Consider the following 24,575-nt stretch of genomic DNA (forward strand, 5'->3'; position numbering starts at 1 on the left):
TAATTTGATACACAATTTTTGTTGTGAGGGGACAAACCACAAGTTTCAGTACTATACCCAAAGGATGAGGCATAAGGGTATTTGTGTGTGAAGTGATTTTTTTTCCACCTAAGGATCTGAGACAAGGAAAGTGCTACTTAAAAAATGTTTCTCATGGGGATCATCTCTTTTAGTCTTTTGGACAAAAAAAACAAAAGTGGTAAAGTCTTAAGCAGAAACAAGCCTTTATATACATTGAAAAAATCAATCAAAACGAAACATATTGCAAAATACTAAAGAAAACATCCATAGCTCATAACCAGCTTGAAAATAAATAAAGTATTGCTACTTTTAGTAAAATTTATCCACACATCCAGCTACATTATGTGTAAATATAAGTTGAAAACATATTTTTTAAACATTTAAGGTTACCAGCAAAATCATTTGTACACAACAGCTTTTCTAGTAGATTTAATAACATTTGTTTGAATTTTCCATGTTGCAGATGAACTAAATGTGATTAACTTAAATTAAATATAGATCCTTACACTTAGTGGCAGGTTTGATCAACATGTCTTTTAATGCAGCTTTTTCCATAACTGTTGTCACTGTTTTATTATATTCATGTATATTGTTTTTGGTCTAGTTGCTCTGCATTGTTTATTAAATTTCTCAGCAGGTGTAAAAAAACAAAACATCTCATTCAACATTAAAATCTTAGTCACTCAACTTTATAAAATGGCATTTCAGAGAGTCTGTTACTTACAAACATAGACAGACTCAGATAATGATACAATGATATGTGCACACACAAACCCTGCCCTGTTCATCTCTGTTCAGCAACATCCTGATGATTTCTTCTTCTGGGGCTCTTTAAACAACACTGTGGCTTCCTCTCTTGTGTCAACTTTTTGCCTCAACATCCTGGACACAAACAACAATTTGAGATGTGTGAATTGGAAGCTGTTTCACAACATAGAGCATTAAAGGTCACATCACATAAAAAATGAAATGTTCCTCAGTGTGTTACCTAGCCACAGTTTCCAAAGACTGGATCACATTTTCTCCAGTGGCAGCGCTGCACTCCATGAATTCAAAGCTGTGCTCCTGTGGACATCAAACGGCTTCTTTTAGTGCCACATTTGATTATTTGAATTCCTTTGATACATAAAGATATGATATAGGTTCAAAAGATGCCGCCCAGCTGTACCTTAGCCAGAGTTTCCCCCTGCTGTGTTGTGACACAGCGTTTTGCGTGATCATTTTTATTTCCAAGAAGTAACACTGTCACATCCTCTGCAGCTCCATCCTGGAATCAGACAATAAACATGCATCATTTCGACTGTGTAGACAGCTTTGCATGTTTCAGTGCAATGCTTGCTGTATCTTCACCGCAACAATAAAACCACAAATGATGTTGTGATTTGCTTGTATTCGTTGACTGGATAATGCTGTTCGTGCTTGACATTTTGTGTCCAATGGGCATGCAGCTGCAGTTTGAAACAGCAATTCTGATCGTTGGGTTTAAGTCTTTATTTAATTCAAGATAATTTTTAAATGATTTAAAGTTAATAAAAAGTTTTGAGCTCATTATGAAACACTAAAGATAACATGCCTTATTTACTTTAAGGCAAATAAGACCATGCGCACATATAAAACAGAGTTTTTCAAATTCAATCAAAAACTTGTTTGTTAAATTTTTGCCTTTTTAACCAACGTTTCAAAATTTAATTGCTTGCAATGAAACAAATGAACAGTGCTTTTCTTCTGATTGTCTCTTATGACTGTTGTTTCAGGATGCATTAAATTGAGTGGCTTTCAAATGGTCAAATAATACAGGGAGATATAACACACGTCAGAATGTATTTCCTACCTTATCACACCAACAAAGTGCTTACTTTCTTTTTTAAGTGACTTTAATTCTCAGTTTCCCTTATTTTTGTTTTTATATTTCTGAATTCGCACTTTTATTGACTCAATTGTCTCTTTGCAACGGTGATTTTTATTGCTCTCATGTTTTATTCATGTACATCTCTTTGGTTCTAAAAAGTGCTGTATGAAATTAATCATGTTTAGTCAATACTTAAAATAATTTGTGACCTTTCTTTCAAGCTTAACCCTTTATAAATGATGAAATGTACACATGTTTGTGTGTCGTTACAGTATGTCTGGCCTGTAATCAGTTACTAGGAACAAATCATGGTGAAAAGCCAAAAATGAAGCTCAAAGATTAATGCATCATACCTGGATACAGCTTGCCCAGTAGCTGACTGCAGAAAAGCTTTGAGAGGAAGTGACATCATACATGAGGAGAAAGGCCTGGGCTTTGTGGAAAACCTGCCGTGTGATGCTGTGAAACCTGTAATAATTAAAAAAAGCAAACACACTCACAAACAAGAGCGACCAGTTACTCTACAAAACTGGAACAAAAAGATTATGTTTCTTTACTCAAAAGTGAGGACAAAATGTCTGTACCCAGTGAGGAACAATGGACCGTGAAACAGCCCCGAGGCTGTACATGTACCGCTAATAGTCCAAAGATACTGGTTGGTTGAGTTTGCAGAGTGTTCCCTTTAGCTTTTCCTAGAAACACATTCTGCACATAGTCTTCATCGACATGGACTATTACACAATTACCTCCGTATTCAGGTCAGAGAAATCTTACTGTTACATCATACACAGTAGTTTATGTTATCAAACAGAATGGTGTATTTACTCATGAAGCTTTATCATCTACAGTGAAACTCTGATAAGCACAAAGAATAATCTGACAACGTATATCCACACACTAAGGTTGTATTCAACTTCAGACGGCTGAGAGAAGGGGGAGTAGGCTGACAGACACACTGCTTGTCTGTCACCTCTAACTCTGCTTTTACCAAATCTCTTGTGCTAATTTGAGAGAACAAAAACATTGCTAAGAGGGGCCAAACCAGTTTTTAAACAGGCTGGACCCAGCTTTAAGGACTTTTCTAAACACTTTGAATGTGTATTGAGTTCCCAGAAGCTGCTGACCGTGGGAACTTATATTTATATGATGTTTGACCGGCTGCAACTGAATATGCAGAGGTTATATAACTCTGCAAACACTGCCGCGTGTTCCTGTCAGAGGTCTTAGCTGGCCGCAGACACAGTACACCACTATACAACCAGGATGCTACCTTCTGGATGGGAGAGGAGATACACTGCGGGACATTTGAATAAGTTATCAGAGGGACAGAGCACATCAGTAAACAGACAGCTGTCGCTAAAACTCAAGATAACACCCCAGGAGCTCTGTCATTAAAACACTTTTATCTGTTGTGCGTGTTTGATTACAAGAGCTTAATGGGATACAGGTGTCCTCAGGGAGACCTACCTTTCTTGACCTGCTGTGTCCCACAGCTGTAGCACCACAGGTTTTCCATCCACTACCACAGTCCACAAGCAGGAATCAATTCCTACAAAATGTATTTATGTTGCATTATCTTTAATAAACACATACTTTTAGGGGCTAAACAGAATAAATTTAGGCTCTTACCAATAGACGCAGGGGTATCCAAAGAAAACTTCCCACTTCGAGCTCTTTTCATGAAGGAGGTTTTGCCAACGCTGCTGTCTCCAACCATCACCACATTGTAACTCTTTGACTTGCCAGCGGCTTCTGTGGAAGTATCTGCTAAGACAATAAAAAGCATCTCTTGGTTACATGTGTATCATTTTTGTTTGTAGTATGACTGCTCCATTTTTATCTCTCTACAATCTGCTACATTTTGCTGCAGCTGTGGCCGCTATTACAAAGTAGGAAGGTAATATTTACCCAGGGAAACTGTCTCCTGCCTCTCCTGTTCCAGCTGGATTTTGGCATTGGGATGTTGAGCTGGGGTTACCTGTATAGGTGTCCTCTCACTGTGAAACATTCAAACACACAAAGGTCAAATAAGAACCAGCACTGAGTACTTCAAGTATTTGCATTTTAGTGAGATCAATTTGGTTAACTGAACACAATGTAAGCAAAAGAAAATATTTGAATGTGAAGACAAGTATTTTCATCACTTTGGTGTATTGTCTACAGCAAGAGCTTCTTATTATTATTATGTGAAAAGAACGTTGATTTAGATTAAAGGACCTGCTGTAGAAAAATAAAACAAATTAATATGTGCTTTATCTAAAACTGCTCCAACAAAACAGGCTTTATTAGAAATAGAAAACAGCAAAACAGATTCTCTGTATGCAAAACAGGCCACCCTTTCATCTGAGTTTTTTTTTTACTAATCCTTCAGAAACAAAAATAATGTTATGCAAGGAGATATGCGTATTTGTCTCATATATCTCTGCATCTTATCTGTTGAAAGTGACAAACCCTAAAATTGACAAATGAAGCCAAACAGAGGAAACTACAGTTTCTTGAGTGTCCACTTGAGGCTGGCTCCAAAAGTCCAGGAAGCTCTTTTTACTCGTATAAAAATCTGAATAGCTAATTTTTCACAAGTAATTTATAATTTTGTTGAAGACTAATTGCACTTTTGTTATTCAGAGAAATGCTAAATGATTTCAGATTAGTCGAAAGCAGTTGCAAACCTGTGTTGCCATGGTTACAAATGAAAAAAATAAAATGAATAGTGTTCTCGTAAGCAACGTTAAGGGAAAGAAAAGCAGAGCACTGTCATGAAAGTTAAGATGTATCTGTTTTCAGGTTTTGGGTGCAGCTGAATTGAAAAACACATTTTTTCCATTATATATTTCTTGGCAGAGTTTTCAGATAGCTGTTTATTGCTGTGTCAAAACCACTCAGATGGACAATCCTTGAAAGCCAAAGTGTTAAAATGCCTGTTAATTGTTAGCTTCAGACTTACCTCAGAGGTTTTGCATCCTCTCCTGCTTCTGTGCTGCTGACGTCTGGTGATGCTGTGTTTGTTTTTTCCACCTGCACCAGTTAAAAACATCTTAAAAGTGAGAAGACTGGAAAACTATCAATCCCTTGATTCAGTAAAACATTACCTGGGTAGTTACCAATGTAAAATTTGCATTTCAAGATTCCCAGAACCAATCGTCTGGTACACAGGAAGTTTTAAAAAAAAGTCTTCAGGATATATTCTTTTATTATTCCACAGCAACAATGTAATGATGAAATCACTAAATTATAAACATAAAGACCACTGCATGAGTTATGTTAAAATGAAAGCCTAAAGAGCATTCATGTTTTTTTTAATTCTGTTTTCTGCAGCTCTGTGATGCTTCTTGGGCCAGTGATGGTAAATGAGGGACAAGAACAAGAACAAGGTATTTATGTTCTTCTTTTCACTATGTGAAACTTGTAGTGTTGGCAACCTATTCCTCATTTTAGTTCCTGCTTTTATTTGGTTCTTTCTTGTGACAAACACTTGACCTGTGCGCAAGGTTTTACACAAATGGGAAGTGTACGACCACATGTTTAACTACTTACTTGAAAGAACCCAACAACTGTCCAACAACCAAATGAAGGAAAACAAAAAAATAAAATAAAATAAAACTGAACAAAGTGAAGAATCTTTGTGTACAGCTATAAATACTCACGACTGAAATGTTAAACAAAAAAACATCTGATTCCTGTGTTAATGTACAATATAAAACAATCAAATCTTAAAATTGAAACTCAAGTGTCAAAAAAGTTTGGTGCTTACCTCTGATATATCACGCTGGTCCAATGATTCTTCTTGAGTTGTCTTAACCTCAGTCTGACCAGTGAAACTTCCACTCTTGTTCCCATTTTCTGTGCCTTCTGCTTCGGCTTCTCCTGCAGTTTGACTTTCATTGTTTTTGTGTCCATGTGACTTCCTGTGAGATCCCAATTTTCTTCTTCTTCCACTCGATGCTAATTCTGCTGTTACACTGTGTTTTGTAGAAGTTGGTTGTGTTGTTGGAGGATAACTTGGAGTTTCATGAAGTTCTGTTTCCAGTGGCTGGCTATGAGAAACGGAATTTTCTTCAGATGATGGGTGAGCTGAAAGTGCCATGGGAGATGTCTTTAGTTTAGACTCACTGTCTTCTTTATCTCCATGGAGTTGTATCTCTTCTTCTTTGAACCCAGAGAGATCATCAGTCTTTATACCTTCAACATTTGATGGGATCTCTGCAGCTTTAATATGCACCTCATCCCTTTGAGGTGAATCTTCTTCTTTGGTTTTTGGTTTTAGGCTCTTGCGTGTGGACCCCATCTTTCTCCTTTGGCTTGTTGAACCCAAAATCAGACCTAAATTCCTTATCTCAAGATTTGTATCCTGAGCTCCTTCATCCTTGGTGCTCGACTCTTGCATACTGACTTCATCTTTGTTTTCGTTTTCTTCAACTCCACTGACGAAAGATTTCATTGTTTCCAAATCTGCCACAACCCGCTCCTCTGCTGGTTTTGAAGCTTGGTCTTGTATTGCATTGGCACTCTCTGACCTTTCATCATTCTGTGGACCCTGTGTGGTCTCATCAACAGACACAGAGCTCTCTCCTGTGTTTTTGTCTTCTTCATCATTTGAAGGCAGAAAAGGATTTTTGTTTGGCATTGTATTGCTCTCTGTTCTTTGCAGGTCAGATGTACTGATTTGTTGCCTTTGTCCAAAGTCTGGAATACTTTCAGTTTCATTTGTTTTCTGTTGATTTTTACCCATTGAACCCACGGATTGATCTTCTTTATCATCCTGAGAAACCTCCACACTCACAGGCCTTGAAATCTCCTCAGTTATTTCTTTCTTTTCAGACTGTTTCACTTCAGGTGCAGTGCCAGATTCCCTTTCATTGGTCTTGTCTTTGTTTTCTGGTGCTTCCTCTCGATCTGCTTTATGAAGAATGCGGCGATTAGAGCCAAACTTTCTCTTTCTCTGTTTGGACTTTTCTTGTAGCTTTTCACTTTCATCCAAAACAGTTTGTACTTGTGTTTCATCTTGGCTGTCTACTGCACTAACTATTGAAGAAATTCCACTTTGCTCACCCACATCCGAAGACGGCTCTGTTCTGAAGTCAAGGCCAGTGTCCGCAGAAACTGGCAGGTCAGCTTTGTTGTGTGTCATTGAAAATAGTTCAGAGGGTTTGATCTCCTGAGAAGCCATACTATCCTGGTCTTCTTGATATTTCTTCATAGGATCTTTACATTTTTCTTCAACTTCATCCTTTCCATGGACAAGTGCGTACATTGGAGTGTCCTCTTCTGTAAAACTGTGGTCTACTGTGACACATCCCGCTGTGTCGACAACATCATTTGTCTGTGACACACTAATTTCTTCGTCTTTGTCACAAGAAAACGCTTCCTTGTTTTGATCATGATAGTCATCTTCTTGCTCAAGAGGATCAGAAGAGAATGACCTGGCACTGACAATGTCATCATGACAAGGAGAGTTTTGCATGTCTGAATCATCTTCCCAGGCTGTTGATTGTAACATGTCCAATCTAACGGTGTGATGTCCCATGTGTGTGCTTTTATCTCCACAGTCCATGTTCTCATCCTCAGTGATGACCTGATAGGATTTGACCGTGTCATCTTGGCCGAGGCTTGAAGTAATTGCCATTGCCATTGCACTGCTGTCCATTAAATTGGGTGACAAAATTGTACCAGGGTTTTCATCATTTCCTAGCTCCACAGGGGATTTGAAAAGTCTGACTGTGTGCTCTTTGGATTCTTCTTCTTTCTCCATTACTAATACCATATCTTGTGTTTTCATGTGAGGCGGTTCATCACTGCTCTTCTTTTCAACAAGTTCTTCTTTAGATTCATTTAAACTTTCAGTAACAATGTCCTTGACATGCTGATGTCTTTTGTTTCTACGACTTGAGCCCAGTTTTCTCCTGCTACCAAGTTGGTTTCGGCTGGGCTCAGTCAGCTGAGGTTCAAAATCCAGCACATGTGCTGAGGATTCACTCTCTTTAACAGCTGTGGAGTGAATAACTTCTTTTACTTCTTGCATTTGAGTTTGTTCCTTGTGTATTTCATTTATACTGTTTTCTGATTGGCAAACAGCTATGACTTGAGAGTCATTGTGCTCTCTGTTATCCTCGTTTGCAGACAGCTCCCCTTGAGAAGATGAACATGCTGCTTGCTCAACAATGCTTTCATTTTCAGTATTTTTTCCAGGTTGGTGTGCTCCTAGAGACAGCTCCTCTGTTAAAGCTGACTTGCTCACCACGTGGTCATAATGTAACTTTCCATCCAGCCTGAACAAATCCGTTTCCATCTCTCTTTTTGTGTTTTCGTTTCCTGAGGCTAGTGAGGGTGGTTCTTCTGGCATTATCATAGAAAATAATTCTTCATGTTGCTGTTGATCAAGTGTTGAATCTGAACATAAAACAGTGAGCTCCTCAACAAGTGTGCTTTCACATGAATCAACTTGACTGTCATTGTCCTCAGTCCAAGCAGTGTCATCTGTGGCTGTTTCTCTCAAGGTGGTGTCCATTAATCTTTCCTGCATGACATTTTCTTCCTTAAATGATGTTTTCATTGTATCATGTGGTTCGTTCTCCCTTTCTTCTCGGAAATCTTCCTCTGAATGACCATGGAATGTTTCAGCTGCCAAGTCCTTGTTTTCTTTTCCCCCAGTTTTCTGATCTTGAGGGTTGGGAGCACGATGTGATTGAAGGGTCTGTGAAGAAGAGTCACCCTCCTCCACCCCAACAAAGACACCTTCCCTCTCCTGAAAACCTTGAGGCTGATTTTGTGCTGTGTCTTCTCTTTCTGTGTTGTTGATCTGTTGGGCTGTTTTGGGATCATACACTTGTAAATCGTCATCTATTTGGTGTAAATCTTCAATGTTGATATTTTCTGTTGGGTGCTCTTCCAGAGTGTCATGAGAATGCAATCTCACCTTTGTGCTCAGAGAGTCAACACTACTCCCCACAGTCAACTCTAATTGTTTTATATCACTGTCTTCACCTTCTGCAATCAGTTCTCCTGAGTTTTTTACTGAATATTCTGTGGCATCATACCTAACATTTTCAGAGTAGTTGTTGCATTCAGGTGCTTCTTGCACCTGTTCTGGCACAACATCCTGGTTTTGCACTTTGCTTAAGGCCTTATCTGAATCAAGAGCTCCTTGGAGGTCTTCTTTCTGAGTGTCATTACTTTCCAATCCATCCAGAGTCATACTGTCCAGTTTATTTAAGTCCTCCATCCTCAAGTTTGTCTCGCTTTCATCATGACCCTGTTGGATGCTTTCACTTATAATGACAAAACTTTGCGTGTCAAAGTCGTAATGGCTGGAGGAGCTCAGAGCCCCAGACTGCCCAAAGGCCGAGCACACAGTGTTATCACGTGTCACGGGCATGGTGATACCAAACTCAGAACCTTGACACAATTCTTCCTGACTTTCTCTTTCTTTTTGAGATGTTTCCAGTTCTTTGTTGACTTTTTGTAAAGGATGCAATTCAGGCACAGAATCCTTAACCTGCTGTTGGTCTTCATGTATTTGGCTAGACCCCAGTTCTCTTTGGTTTTTGATGGTGCTGAAGCCTGTGTGTGTTTGCTCTTCATTACTCTCAGAAACAACCTGAGGTTGGCTGTCAAATGGAACAGCTGATTGAACAACTGATTCTTCAGCAACAGAGAGAGCCCTTTCTCCTGACTGGTTGTCCAGCACACTGTCATCAGTATTTAGATTGTCTTCCATGGTTGCAAAATCAATACCTTGCTCTTTCAATTCAGGCCCGTAACTGTTGCTGAGTTTGTCTGTTGGGTTTTCAGAAAGTACTGTAAAACTTTCAGTGGCATCATCAGCCGTCCCTTCAGAGGAGATATAGATTCCTTGCATTTGTGTTTGCTCGACTTCCTCTTCATGTTCGACCTTCTCAGCTACAGCATCATTTGAATGCAGAGCACCTATGACTTCAGTAAAGCTCTGAATCTCATTCAGTGCCTCATCTGCATGCAACTCTTCTTGGGGTACAGAACATTCAAGGTGCTCAGCATTAATGTCAAAATCTGTAAGCTCCTTGGGACTGTTGGTTTCTGTTGCTGTTGTTTCCAGCACAACAAAAGAATCAATATCTTCCACTTTCAAATGAGAGTCACTCACTAAATAGTCGTCCTTTAAATTCCCTTGTGACTTCAACAATTCAGTGGCCTTGTCAGTGCTCTTGCTTTCTTTATTTGATACCATATACAAGTTGGAAAGTCTGTTATCCTGTATCTCCACAGATGATTTGTCACTAAGGTTTTGACCTGTTTTCAAACAGCTAATCTCATAGACATCAACAAGTGTGCCAATATCTGTCTCATATGTGACTTCTTCATCCATTTCTTGAGTGTGAGAAGTTTCAAATGTGTTCACCTCTTCCAGGGCAGCTCCTTTTGATTTGTCTATCACTGCTGTCTCATCTGCTGAGGAAATCATTGGTGTTTCAGGAAGTTTATATTCCGCGATTTCTTTGACATCTTCCTCAGCAGGTTTTGGGTTTAATTCAGTGGCAAGGGTAATGAGGCTATCTTCAGTTTCCAGAGGCTGAGTGTTTGAAAAATCATGTAACTCTGACTGCAAAGTTTGAGAATTGCTCTCCTCTGCTTCAATAAGGACTTCTGCTTTGCCGCCACTCTGATCAAGTGCAGTGTCCCCTCCTTCTCTGTCACTGATCTGTGGTGTCTCGTTAAAATCCTTGGTTCTGTTGTCAAAGGCCTCCATGTTGTCTTTTGTAGGATGTTCACCAAGTGCGTCGTCAGGATATGAATTGGTGGCAGAATCATCAGTTTTCAAGTCAGATTGGTAGCATGTGTCTCTGGCTCCTGACTGATCTTCGGGGGTGCTTTTGTCTGCCGGGCAGGAGAGTTTTAGACCACCTTTCACTTGACTACCAAGTTCTTCAGTTTCAACCTTTTCTTCTACTTTACTTTCCATCAAATTTTGCTTTACCATTTCATCAGTGATGAACTCATTATCCACCATATTTTCCTCTATTTCTGACATAGTTTTGTTGTTTGATTCAGCATCAGAATCCTTGGTCTGCTGTATTGCTTTACCTCTACGACTTGACCCAAGTTTCCTTCTTTTCTCAAAGGGGTTGATGCCTGTGTCATGCTCATCCTTTGCTGCATAATTATCATGTGATTCGGAGCCAAAAGAAAAATTAGTTCCTGGTTGCATTTGTATAGAGGATTCACTCAAGTCATCATGGGCAAAAGTTATTCCTGGCTTCTGAGGAAGCATCTGTTTATTATCATCAACTCCGATCTCATCCACCTGACCCAGTTTAGGGTCGGCTATATCTGCATCACTGGCTTGTGCTTTGCTCATATCATATACATGGTGATCGTAAATATTGCTGTCCCAAGTGTTGAAGTTAACCTTTTCATATTGCTCATCCTGTTTTTCATGAGAAATGAAACCTTCTTGCTTTGAAGACCTGTCAGAATCATGGGTAAGTTTCTCAAGAAACCCTGACTGATGCGTTGAGCTAACAGTGAATTCCAGGTTCCCTGAAATGATTTTGGTGGCTTGACTGCCATCTGGCAGACTGTCACTTTTGTCATCCAGTTTGTACTGTTGTGCTTGTTTCTCTTCAGTGACCTTGCTTACATTGTCATCTGAATGCTGAGAAACTTCAGATAAGCTGAAAATCCTGTTTTGTTCCTCTTTTGTGTATGGCTCCTGATGTGGTAATAAAAAGGTCTCTCCTGCGTAGGATTCAATATCATTTTTTTCTGTATGGCTGCTTTCATCTGTGGTTTTCTCTGACAGGGCAGAAAACTGTGTAACTGCCAATTCCGCATCTGACTCACACATCAAATAGTTGCTCTGAAAGTTTCCATCCTGTCTTAACACTTCGCTGTTCTCCTCTCTGTCATCACTGTTTGTCTCTCTGACAGGAAGAAGATTAAGAAGGTCTTCTCCTGTCACACTCAAAAGGCTTTCATGAGCCACAGACATTTCATGCTCACTAGCTTGACTTAATTTTTCCTGCTTCCAAAGTTCTCTTGCTCCTAATACTTGATCTGTTTCTGGGCTTTCACTTCCCCGAGTCTTTTGCTCAACTTCCTCTTTAGGTTTTTGATGCGATTCTGTCGCCTTAACGTGCTTTTCTCCTTTATGTCTTCGACTGGACCCAAGTTTTCTTCTGTTCGCTGTGACCTCAGGTGGATCACAGGTTTCTGATAACAAATTATCAGGATTAGTGACTGCATTTTCTACCGCAGCGTTTTCTGCTGCATTGGACTGTTGAGCAACAGTTGTGCTATCCTTGACAAGGAAATCATCATCTTCAGATGTCTTATTTTGATTTGTTACCCGGCGACGTGAACCAATCCTTTTTTTCTTTGCACCTTGTGTAGACATGACTTCTAATCCTCTTTCCTGAATCATGAGACATACAGTCATGCAGTGGGTAAGCAAATTAAACGACAACCTTATCACAATAATACATTAACAGTAAACATATGGAACCATAAATCTACAGAAAATGAATTACTGTCTTCATAAACAGACATAAAGTTTCAAGATGACTCTGATTTTTACAGTCATCTCTTCCATCTTACAACAAATTTACTTTCAGCTGATCACTACTAAACCAGTAATGAAAAAGTTATCAACTGTTGTCTCAGGTCTAAATTGTTTTAAAGGACATGCACTTACCTCTCAAACCTGGCACCAGTCATCCCACATGAGCTGCGTTGTAATGTCATAAACCTGATGGTAGCAACATTTTACATGTGAGGGTTGTTCCTCAACTGCAGCTATGACTGATAGCTTCCTGTGTTGGCTACTTGCACACAACACAAATATACATAACTTCCTGAACTGAATCACGTCAAGCTTCTCATGTTTACTTTCTAAAATCTTATTGTTCATGGAGGGTTTGCGTACACAATGTTTGTCACATTGGTTCATCAAAATAAAGCTATTAAAAAGAAACACAGGAGAGTAACCTTGGAAAAACATTTATTGAACAAGTTGCATCAGGATTAACTGTGAGAGCTCAGAGAACCCAGCAAAGATGAATGACATAAATGCTTTCTTTTGCAAAATTGAAGAGTAAAATACAGTTTTACATGTGGTTGGCTTTAAGGACAGCCTGCGAGTAACAGCACCAATATTTACAACACTTGTCTGCTTTCTGTCATTGGTATAAAGTAGGTTCCTTTTACAATGATATAATTCACAGTAACCCATTGTCAGTACTTAAAAAGTCAACCAAGAATTAAAAAAAAACAAACAAAAAGTAATTAAAAAATTGCACAGACTTTAATTCAACCATTAAAAAAATAAGATGGCAATGTAAAACTACCCAGAATTCCATTTCGAAACATGCAGTGTACCACAATTTATCATATTCTGTTTAGAGTAAGTCCCCAGGCAAAAATGTTTATAAGTAAAACGGGCAGCCTTACTTTAGAGAACCAAGAAGAAGGGAAAAAAAAATCAGTCCGTTGAGAGTTGAAAAGACTGCTATTGCACAAAATGAGTCTTGGCCAACCTTGACCTGTTTTGAGCACAAAACACAATCTAAAAAACGAACATGACAAAGAAAAAAAGAGAAAAAGAAAAAAAGGATAACTCCCAATCATAGCTGGATTTTCAGAAGAGCCATAGATTGAGGTCACTTTCTTTCAGTAGACCGGGAACGACTGCAAAATAGAAGTGAATAAAAGTGAATATGAATAAATGCTAAGTAGTCACAAAAACTGCTGTAAGTCTTAACATTGAGTGAAAAAAATAACTTAAACTTACCTTCCTGATCGAGAAAGGGATTTTGAACGCTTACGGTTCTTGTCTTTGGAGACAGACCGATATCTGCGCTTGTCTCTTGAAAGAGACCTGATTAAGATGCCAAAGAAATGTCATTAAAATTAATTGGAAAAGACACACTTAATCAATTACCCCCACTTCAAATAAAAATATTTACAAGGATTATACCTGCTGCGACTGCGACTGGGTGTCCTCTTCCTTGGTGATCTAAAATATGGGTGAGGTTCAGAAATGAAGCAAATAAATTAGAAAATAAATTTGTACTTCCCATCACCAATGAAACCTTAGGTATTCCTGACCCTTTGAGAGACATGGGTTACACATATTTCCTTGTCTGCTAATAAAAGGATCATCTGCATCCATGAACTGCATCAAGATAACTTAAGAAGAGAGAATTTGGACCAATGAGCACAAATCATGAAGCCAGTTTCAAGAACACAGGACAAAATCAGGGCTCGACATTAAAGTGTGTCCATCAAAAATGTACTACTTTACACTCTTGACATGTGAACAAGATCTTCAAGCAGCTTCAATCTACTTTATTATTGTTGTTTTTTGTAGGAGCACACAGCGTGTGCAGAATTACCCTTTTTGAGCCAGTGCTTTAAACTTTTATGCTTAAGATGAAAAGACATTGCTCTGGAAAAATGGGGTCTGCAAAGCACCTCTTTTTTCCAGTACTCCTAAGCTGGCTTAATGTCGAGCCATGAAAATGCACTCAGCAGCACAACTACACAGTGAGCATCCAATAAATGAATTTCATTTTTGCAAATGAAAGCTGAACACTGACAGCAAAGTTTCTTGACCACAATTTTTGATCTTTAGATTTTGGCAGATGTGCACTGAAGTCGGTCTAAATGGGAAAATCATCAAGCAGCTTTGAAAGCTACACTAAGCAAAAAAACTACAAAGAGCAGGATAAAAGCAACTTACTATTTTGGGGGATTTGGACAAGATAGAAATGACGCAAGGACGCCAGACTGATGGTGAGGGAGGTCGAATTGCAGAGAGGATTTGCCACATGATGCAAATGTTGGAGATATGAAGTTGCTTGGTGGCTGGTTGGTAAGGGTAGTTGTTGATTTTCCCTGCCTTTTTGGGGGGTAAGGATGTGAAAGGATGTCAGCCAAGGGCTGTTCCCGTTGACACAGTAGTTGTGTGGAGAATAAAAAGGGTAAAGATGCTGATTGGCTGAAAATGTGAAGTGGACCGCTGTCGATTGGGTTAAGGTCGAAGGAGGAAGAGGTGGATGCTGGGAACTGCATGCTCAGGAGCCAAAAGGTTGGTGGAACCTGACGGCTTGCGGTGCGCCTGGGTCATGTGACAACACCAGCCAAGCTGATTGGGGCTCGCTGGACAGCAGTCACATGATGCTGAAAGAGGACTAGTTGACTGACTCAGATGGTGAGAAGCGTGGTGGTGACTCTGCAACGGGGTTCATTCTTATTAATATGGCAACTGAACTCAGAGGAAAAAGCAAAATTTTAAGATATTTAAAAACCTCAAAGAAAAAGAGTTGCATCAAATCCTGTGGTAGCCAGATCCACTGTTTATCTATTGATGAACTCAACAGCAATCAAATATTAAATGTAGGTCATGAAGACAACTAATGCAAAACTTAACCCCCTACTTTAGTTTAATAGATTTCAAAGCTCTTATCTGAGTGAAATTTTAAAATGAAGGGCAACTTTTGCCATTGAAGAAACTGCTGTGCCAATCTTACATTTTGGACTAAAAACTAATGCTAAAAGGGTGTGGGGAATGTAAATCTGCAAAAGACTGCACTGGAGACTGTAAACAGAATATAGAACATAGACTGTGAGGATGGAAATACATACCTTCGTCTTGCTTGAGGGCTACGTCGCCTGAAATTATCCCGAGGGCGTCTATTCCAAGATGGAGGAGGGCCACGGCTCCGAGAGCGCTTCTCTCCAGTGGATAACTCAACACGCACTTGAGAGCCACACATTGTCCTAAACAAAAGTCACCACAAAGAACAGGTGTATCAACATATTCCCAAAACAAGTTGTGCAAATAAATTCAAACCATGTTGAAGTACGTACCGTCCATCTAGTTCTCTCACAGCATCAGATGCATCTCTTGGGTCTTCAAACTCTACAAAAGCAAAACCAGGGGGATTCCTTGCAACCCACACACTTCTTAAAGGGCCATAGTACCCAAAAGCTCTTTCTAACTCTGTCTTGTTTCCGTGATTTCCAAGATTCCCAACGTAAACCTTGCAGTCAAGGGGACAGTCTCGGTGAAAAGCAGGGTCTGGAAGAGAGAGGGATACACAGACATAGAGGTTGCTTGTGAAGCTTTTTAAGTTATTCACCATACAGAGGTCACAGTAAACTCAAGAATTTAATGCTTTCTATTTTTCCCTGTTCATGAAATTGTTCAGACCACTGTTGCGCAATATGTCAGTGGGATAAAAACCAAACTTCAACATGTTCATTAGCTTATAGTGAGGAAGCTAGAACCACATAGTTGTCAGCCTCAAAATCAAACAGCTATGTTACCTTCAGGGCAGGAGTGTAAACTGTGCTAGTTTTCCTCATTCCAAAATAACTTCAAACAACTGCTTTTATGTACACACGCATGACATTTATCAGTTTACTGTCTTTTCAACAAAGGGCTTGTTATAGAGATGAGGGAGGCCTCTTCCAGATGAATTGTTTTCACAGGGAAGTGAGACATCACTCATGTCAATCCCTACCCTTTGGAGATGCCCTGTGATAAAAACCAAACTCTTTGTATTACTCCACTTCATCATATTTATTCAATGGAAAATGATCCTGTTTTCACTTTACTTGATGCTTTTAAATGCAACATTTTAGTGTTGATAATGTCACCCATCAACCACTCCGAACTTTGGTCTTTGCTTGCCAGCCCTGGAGCACTCACACGTGTGTGTCAAATACTGTGCGTTCCTTTTGAAGGTGAGGTCGCTGGTTTTCGAGGTACTCCATGGCAAAGGTATGACCCCCAAAAAATTAAGAGGAAAAAACCCAGCAAAAATATCCTAGCACAAAAATATCCTAATAGGTTTTCTCCTTTTCAGTTGTAGACATAAGGTGGGTGCATTATCACCAATAACTGAATAGTTCCTTGTCCCGCCTGTTGACATAAGGACGTAAAGACCTATTAACCCAATAAAACCAAACGTATCATATTTGATACATGAGTTTTAAGACCTACATCTCATCTGCATGATAAATAGTTTCCTTAAAAACCTTTTAAAATGTATTCTAACTCCTTGAGGATTATCATACCACTACAGACAGCTGAAGTTGTATTTTGGCTCTTTTCAAAATGGCTGCTCTAATCAAATCATGGACACCCGTTTTTTCTTTTCATGAAAATCATTGCTAATTTCCAAGAATTTGTGGTAAGAATAACATTTGAATTACTAATAATTTCTTAAAATAAGTATTTCTGCATTGAAAGAATGCACATTTGTTAAAAACGTACAAAAAATTGCTAAAACCACCAAATGCGTCAAATGTGATATACACAGAATCATATGGCAATATTTTTTGGATTTTTTAAAACATCTCAGTAGCAAAACTTTTCTGGGTATTTTTATGGGTCAAACTTTACAGGGCTAAAAGTATGTGCAGAGTTGTTGTAGGGTTGTTAAATATTCCATGTGAATGTATATGAGCCCCATATGATGCAAATGTTGAAGATATGAGCCTTCCAAGTTTGCTGTTTACCTCATTTCTTGTTTATTTCTAAATACCAGTTCAAAGAAGTTCCTCCCAGAACCCTTAGTCACTACCAAAGTCTGTTTTTCTCCAGTCCTGAATCTCACAGGACCACTCAGCAACTCAGTGATATTTTCTTGTTATTTCAAGTTTTTTTTTCCCCCTAATCTAATGAAAAACAGCCTTCAGATGCCATACAACCTAACATTAATACCACATTCCTACCAGTGACTGAACTATTTGATTTTAAAACATAAAACTATGAATACACAGAGAATGGATGAGCCGAGAAGTCATAAAATAACTTACCTCCCATTTCAGCGGGTTCAAAATCTTGTAGGTGAGTCAGGATTGGATGTGCCTATAAAAAAGCAGGCACAGTCCGATTCAGACCCCTTGTTTCCAAAGCCTTGCACCAAAAATAATAGATCCAAAACTAAACAGTTTTGTCTAGTTTTACATTAAAAACACTATCATTAAGTTGCCAACTCTGTGGCTACGTGGAGCTACATGAAGCCACGAGTGGATGTTCGTGTTAACCAGTACCTGAGCTGCCAAAAACAAAAGCCTACTGCATCTACTGACTTACTTTAACTTTACCTTCATATGTACTAAAGCTTTAAATTGCAGAGCAGAGCTGTGCTAACGCTTGTTAGGAAAAGGTTAAGGCTTTACCTGAAACGAACAACCGAATAACAAGCGTTTATCATGCGTGTACTTCACCAAACCGGTAACGCAAACTCAGTGTCACGCCCACCATTCAAACATATTTGCTGCCAGCCGCTCAGACCGCCCAAACAGCTATGCAAATGTTAATGCTAGGTTAGCAAGAGTCATAAGGAGTAGCGAGCACAGTTAACATTTGTTAAGACCTAATAGTTACATTTGCTGGAAATAACACCCCGCCAACAAACTAAGTAACAAAGGAAACATGAACTAGTGTGCAGTACCGTGTAGAAGAAGAGTAGCTCACCTTTTATTTGTACCTGCTGCTCAGCCTGAAATGGCAGCCGTTAGGGCTGCTAGCTTCACTTGTTGTTAGCATCAGTCAAGCCGGAAGAACAGGCTTGCTGTTTCTTCTTCTTCTTCTCCAGCTACACGAGCTGATCAAAACGAGTGTGCAGAGGGATTACCGCCGTCTGTGGTACCGGAGTGAACAGCTCGTCAAGATGACAACACTACTTTGTCCTTAAACAGTGTGAAGTGAATTCAGGTACATAAGGACATGTTTTGTAACTCCACCTTGTGAGATTATTCTTGGCATGGACTAAAAACATAAACCAGCCTGTGATACATTTCTGAATTCCTCAGGGTGTCTACCTGTTTATATAAGGAACCCTTGTTATTCTCTAGGCTGAACCATTGAACAGATAGTGATCAAGAGGCATAAAGGAAAAAAATGTACTTGATCCAACATTAAGTTATTCTGTTGAGCTGACACCTCTTGCAGACTTAACATTGAAGCCGTGTTTTGGTTAGGTTATATCACTTCTGTTAAATAATAGAATACATTTAAATAGTAAAGCCAAATTGAGTGTTCATTTGAACAAACTTTAAGGTCAGAACAGGTCAGGATTCAGAATTAAAGAGTAAGATTGTGATTAACGTCTTATCAGAAATCATTAAAACACCTTCACAATATGGATTTTTAGGTGCATATCAGTGAATGGTGTTGATAGATAGTTCCTCAGATATAAATGCAAAGGCGTTAAGGTTCATTATATTAGCATTTAAATGGTATCAAAATTGCCTGAGACATGATGTTCCAAATCATTTAACCATGTTTAGCAATTTGGGACACCAATAAAACACCCTAAAATAAAAACAATAAACACACATTGAAAATATTATTATTTTTTTGTTACACTTAAACATCATTCACACTGTATGTGTGCTTGTCTGATTTTTTTCTACATCAATTTTCCTTTAACTGATCATAATTTCATGACATCCACATTTAACAGGTAAAACTTAGTGAAGGACCCTCACCCAACACGTTTGTCAACCACAGGATTAAACTACAAAATGTCCTCTAAAAATGTGAAAATACTTGCACCATATTGTGGATTGTGGATAAGGTGGGATTTGCATTCATAAATTCCTTTGACTGCGATTTCCTGTGGTAATAAAGAATTTCTTGATGTTTCCTCAAGATTGTGGCTATTTTTCCAGTTCATCTGAGCACAACAGTTATATCAAATTCATAATATTATCCTTTGCTAAAAAAAGCTGCTTTAGTGATGGCAGGATACATTTCTGGTGAATTAGAAACCAAAACAATAGATTGGTCACTGAGATATAATCAGACAAAGACTTGTACTGCTGCCAACAGTAATGAGGTACGTTAAGCATATTTGCTGTTCGCCTTGTACTTAGTTGGGAAGACACCTGTAATTTACTCACTGGATTTAATGAAGTGTATGTAAGTCTGCTGAAGACTTCAACATTTCCAATATTAGGGACTTTTTATTATTATTATTATTATTTTGTTTATAGAATGGTTCATAGGCTCAATATAACTTGTATGTAAATCTAATGCATGTTTTTTTTCTGTCCAAACATACATAGCTTTGCTTGAATTCAGTATCTTCAAAGCTGGACATGAGTTATTTATTTTTGGAATTTAAAAACAATATTTCATGTATGTAGGGAATGGACAAGTGAGATGTTGAAATTTAACAAGAAAGTATAATTTGTCTAATAGTGTGCCTAAGAGCCATGCTATAGTGTCAGAGAAGCAAAATAAGTCTTTTAGTTTAATTGCCATTGAATGTATATTAGGAGTTGATTAAAATGTTAGAAAGTCAGTGCAGGACAAATAGATTTAAGGAGTATGAGTAGTTCAGCTGGACAGAAAGCTGCAAGAGGCTGCTCATGAGTGTTCGGTTGGTTGGTGAGAAGCTGTACACACACGCTTCCTGTACATAGACACATTTAGGGCTGTACAGAGGAAGTAACAGAGGTCTTTGTGATTATCTTGACCCCAATCTAACCTTTCACTCCTCACAGAAAAAAACAAAACAAAACAAACTTGTTGCCATAAAAGAAAAAAAAATGCTTGTTTTAACCAGGCTAATAAAAATCTTAAATACTATGCTGTCTGTAACAGACTGACAATACAATTTTAGGATTGTTTTGTTTAAGATCCACTGAAAAAAAAAGAATTTTGGAACAATCACAAATTGCCATCCAAACATTCATGTAATTGATTTTCATTGTAAGAAGTAATTTGTTTTTAACATGTACTGTACCTTTTCAACAGTTTAACTTATTACAAATATTTTTTTTAGTTCTTAAAGAGGATTCTCAGTAAGAATATAGTGTTAGGCATCTTTTTACTCATTAAATGTTTTTATTACTGAAAAGCATTTCTTTAAGTTATCAACACACAAATTTTCAAAACAATGCATGGAACTGTTAAAATGAAAGAGACCACGTTTATATCACTTGACTGTTCATCATTCAAACACCAGTGGAGGTATAACAGTAGAGAGGAAAAGACTCAGAAAAAGAGATTTTATTGAATATGGTGCAGGAGGATGGAGTCACAGATGCTGGCTTTGTCAAGTCAACCTCATAGATTTCCAGATACGTTTCTTTGGCATTGTGACTGATAGCATTTTTTCCAGTGTGAGTGCATTTATTGAAAAACTACTTTCAAATGTACAAAATAAGTTACCTGTTTATTTGTTGTTGTTGTTGTTTTGTTTTTGCTTTTTGCCTCATGTAACTTTATGACAGAATATTTGACTCCACTACATCCATGTGTCAGCTAAGTATAATGCAAACTATCCAACAATATATTCAAATTTTTACACAAGTTAAAGCATTATCAGCTGCAGCATTAAAACCCCTTGTAACATTAAATTCATCACATAAAAATGCAGAATTACGTATGTTATTTTCTCTCTGTAGAAAATACTTTACTTTTTATTGATTATATGTTTTGGTAACTTAGAGATCATGCCCTAAGAACGTGAATGATATATTTGTTTTCCTCTTAATTTTTTCATAACCTAACCTTTAGTGTGTTTAAAAGACCTGTATTTTATGTGTTTTGCAGATGTGTACGCAGGTAGTGGACACAAGGGCTGCTGTCAGTGAGGAAAGAAACTATAAAAGGAAATGTCTGTGGTTCAAGTTGAAGTTAAACGAAAGCTTCCTGCTATAAATGATTGTTTTACTGTGTTGTCTCCATTACAGTCAACGAGGAATCATTTATTTGGGGTCCTTGGCAGACACAGTGGTACAAAACTCTTGCTTCAGGGGGGCAAAAGTTCAGGGATAAGAGGGATCACTGCAGGAGATTACTCCCATGTGTGTAACACGGATGCCTAGAACACAAACAAAGAGCATTATGTTGCTCAGCTTAAGTTCAGTGGCTGCTCATATGCGTGCGCATGTATGTGCGAGAGCGCTAACAGTGTTTGCCATCCCTTTCCTAAACACCTGACCTTTTCATATATATTATATCATCAAAGAAGAACTCGATGTGTTTTCTTTGAACATGTCCTGCTGCCATGGGATTCTCCTTTTTTAGCTATTTAAATGAAACATCTTTTTTTTCTCGTGCCTCTACTCAGGCTGTGTTTTTCAATCAGATTAGTACAGCACATTCTGTTCTGTTTCACTTCCTGATGACTGTGCAGCCTGTATCCCTGAATGAACTCACCCGCGTGCTTCTGGTTACACTAAGACTGAAGCAGACAGACCTTTTCTCGCTAATGCAGTTTGGACGTCAGTACCTTGTTCAGTGTGTTAGCAAATTATCAAGACTTGACGTTTACTTGTCCATCTGAATATACAATACAAGACTTTTTGAGTTAGAAGCACATACTTGTGGCTTTGAATAAAAAGTGCCTTCAAAGTCCTGAATATGAATAACAACTCTATATAAATAGTTTAGGTGCATTTTTAACAGCTTCCAACTGTTGAATCAAGCTGTCACTGTTAAATCTACTTCCCAGCAGATTGCTCAAAGTATGTTCATGCTTCTCAGTTCAGCTCAGGTCACTCAGTTCATTTTTGACCTCAACTTCTGCATACAAGTCTGGGGAACTTGCCAACAAAGCTACCAGGACACCGCAGAACAGACGAAGGCTGAGACAACAACAACTGTGTGACTGAAAAAGAGTCATGGGAATTTCAGAAATATTGAAATACTGTATGATTTTAATAACATCAGGTGTGTTTTGGAGCATGGCTGTATTATGAGATCACAGGGCACACTCATTCTCTTATGCACCTCTTCCTTCTCATTTCCTCTGTGAATTAAATGTACTGACTGAAGAGAAGGTGTGAAGCCTACTTTCTACCTGTACCTGATTGTGCTGAAGATTACTCAGCCAGTTGGCAATGTCCCTGTGGGTTTGCAGAATCAGGTTCACTCATGTTATGTCACCTTTGTAATTAACAGGATCATCATGTTCCCTTCAATAGCTACCTGGCTGTCTGCCAGCAGTGTGTGGTCAGACAGTGTCTTCACCACCTCTGACTCTAGGATTCACCCTCAACAAACCTACAATAAACTTTTATCTCTCAAAGTGAAACCGGTGATTTATCAATTTGACCATATCATCAATTCAACTATAGGAGGTATAATTACACTGATAATAGATGTCATATTCTAAAGATTTTAAACATTTCAGAGAAAAGATATGATAAGAATTAAACTATACAGTAGCTCCTAAGCATACTTTAATGCAAACTTCCTGTCTGAACTTAACACTGTAGCAGCGCCTGCAGACCACAAAAGCATAAAACCAAAGCCATAAAACTCTTTTACAACTTTTAAGGGGACTCCAGCTGCTCTCGCACTGCTCTCATATCTTTCTTCAGTGACTGCCTACAATAACATTTGTTGAGGAAACTTTTAGAAGTGTGCTGGTTAATTTCACACAACATGAATAGAAATGAGTCTCATACATTTTGTCTTCAAATATCAATGTTTTCTTTCTTGTCATCTAAAGTTTGTAAGAATATTCAAAGATTATTTTGGCGTATGATAAGAGCTTGACTTGAAGAATCAGATTCAGAATCAGATTTATGTACACTAAAACACAGTGAGTGTGAGAAGTTATATTTCCTGCATAAAACACTTTTATTGGTGTTAATGCATAATACCACACATCATATATAGACTTAATATTCAGAAACAATGGTTAGTGAGCAATTATGTGAGGCAGTAATTTGCCTTTTCAATAACACTTCACCCCTACTCATTCTAGCATCAACTCCAGTGTCATATATTGACAAACGGCCACTAAAAAGTTTAATGAAGTGATTACAAAGTTGGAAAATTGAGTTGAGTAGGTAATTTTAAAATGTGTCTCAGTATGCTGCTGAAGAGTTTACCATCTATGTGATTTAATGCTGACAGGTTGTCATGATTCTTAACTTTGAGGTATGTTTTCCAATTTAACTCACACAGATTAATAAACCAGCCCACCTATACCTGTTACTGCAGACAAAGAAGCAGGAGTTTTTGGAAAACGGAGAGTATACAGGTCAAAGGCAAATCAAAGGAGCGGCCACATGACTGAACTTTTTGGTTAGATATAGTTAAGGGCATTCACTTGAGTGCTTTATTGAAACAAATTTATGAGAGAATACTTCAAACATTTATTACAGTTCATATTAAAACTGTGTATGCTAAGCACTGATTGCTTCTTTGTCTTTGTTTTTCTCTCTTAATTGTCATGCACTTTAAGGTGAGGTCTCTATTTCAGAGGGAGCTTAAATGTGTGAGTTTCAAAACAAAAGAACTGAACTTTTTATGTTGAAGATCAAAACAACTTTTAAAACAAGAGCTCAGATATAAATACAAACTAATTATTTTCTGCAAACTAGCTATTTTAGTTTAACTGCACATAATGTTTGACTTTTAAACAAGAGCCCATAAAGTAGATGTGTTACACTTGTTTAACAAAATGATTTCATAAACTAAACAGGGTTAACAGGTAATAATTATCGCTTCATACTTTGGCAGCGATTACAAAGCACACATGGAACTTTTGGAACGTTTTCATAAGGTTCATTTTGTGGTTCATGTTTAGTTGGACCTTCTGCAACCTTTAACTTGTACCGAGTAAATGCCCTGAAGGTTTGCCTCTAAAAATGTGATTAGCTCCACAAAATGTTGCTCAGAGGCTTTCAAAAAGTTATAACATTCAACTTTTAGATAACCTTGAGCACATGGGGAAATAATATGATGGTT

The 24,575-nt window shown here is 38.2% G+C and overlaps 2 protein-coding genes across 4 annotated transcripts; both read right to left on the bottom strand.

Annotated features, from left to right (window-relative positions):
• Window positions 1–192: 192 nt before the first annotated feature.
• On the bottom strand, window positions 193–12,612 carry rab44 (RAB44, member RAS oncogene family). 3 transcript variants are annotated; one of them, XM_074670138.1, is made up of 10 exons: window positions 12,537–12,612; window positions 5,622–12,257; window positions 4,815–4,885; window positions 3,779–3,867; window positions 3,500–3,637; window positions 3,338–3,419; window positions 2,224–2,338; window positions 1,190–1,288; window positions 1,010–1,086; window positions 193–903 (listed from the first exon to the last, which is right to left on the bottom strand). In XM_074670138.1, the coding sequence occupies exons 2-10, from the start codon at window positions 12,237–12,239 to the stop codon at window positions 816–818; spliced, it is 7,377 nt and encodes a 2,458-aa protein (XP_074526239.1). In that variant the 5' UTR covers window positions 12,240–12,257; window positions 12,537–12,612; the 3' UTR covers window positions 193–815. The 3 variants fall into 3 exon arrangements, with proteins under 3 accessions (XP_074526239.1, XP_074526230.1, XP_074526220.1); XM_074670129.1 differs by lacking the exon at window positions 12,537–12,612 and having other exon boundaries at window positions 3,500–3,634; window positions 5,622–12,533; XM_074670119.1 differs by lacking the exon at window positions 12,537–12,612 and having other exon boundaries at window positions 5,622–12,533.
• Window positions 12,613–12,831: 219 nt separating this feature from the next.
• Window positions 12,832–18,482, bottom strand: srsf3a (serine and arginine rich splicing factor 3a). The gene is made up of 7 exons (XM_074680028.1): window positions 18,333–18,482; window positions 17,669–17,720; window positions 15,713–15,923; window positions 15,488–15,622; window positions 13,818–13,856; window positions 13,632–13,718; window positions 12,832–13,528 (listed from the first exon to the last, which is right to left on the bottom strand). Exons 2-7 carry the CDS (start codon window positions 17,673–17,675, stop codon window positions 13,501–13,503), a joined length of 507 nt encoding a protein of 168 aa, XP_074536129.1. The 5' UTR covers window positions 17,676–17,720; window positions 18,333–18,482; the 3' UTR covers window positions 12,832–13,500.
• Between the last annotated feature and the right edge of the window lie 6,093 nt (window positions 18,483–24,575).

This window comes from Halichoeres trimaculatus, unplaced genomic scaffold (genome assembly GCF_033239565.1).
Source record: "Halichoeres trimaculatus isolate MK-OKI-2021-1 unplaced genomic scaffold, fHalTri1.1 fHalTri1_scaffold_1, whole genome shotgun sequence".
Classification (NCBI taxonomy): domain Eukaryota; kingdom Metazoa; phylum Chordata; class Actinopteri; order Labriformes; family Labridae; genus Halichoeres; species Halichoeres trimaculatus.

Excerpts from the sequence above, each read along its gene's own strand:
- srsf3a (XM_074680028.1), bottom strand. Across the intron at positions 13,857-15,487 it reads AGCCCTCAAGCAAGACGAAG|ATCACCAAGGAAGAGGACAC; the intron begins GTATGTATTTCC and ends CCCATATTTTAG. Across the intron at positions 13,719-13,817 it reads CCCAGTCGCAGTCGCAGCAG|GTCTCTTTCAAGAGACAAGC; the intron begins GTATAATCCTTG and ends CATCTTAATCAG.
- rab44 (XM_074670119.1), bottom strand. The coding sequence starts at position 12,281 with ATGACTGTATGTCTCATGATTCAGGAAAGAGGATTAGAAGTCATGTCT. Across the intron at positions 2,339-3,337 it reads GACACAGCAGGTCAAGAAAG|GTTTCACAGCATCACACGGC; the intron begins GTAGGTCTCCCT and ends TAATTATTACAG. Across the intron at positions 1,087-1,189 it reads AGGGGGAAACTCTGGCTAAG|GAGCACAGCTTTGAATTCAT; the intron begins GTACAGCTGGGC and ends TGATGTCCACAG.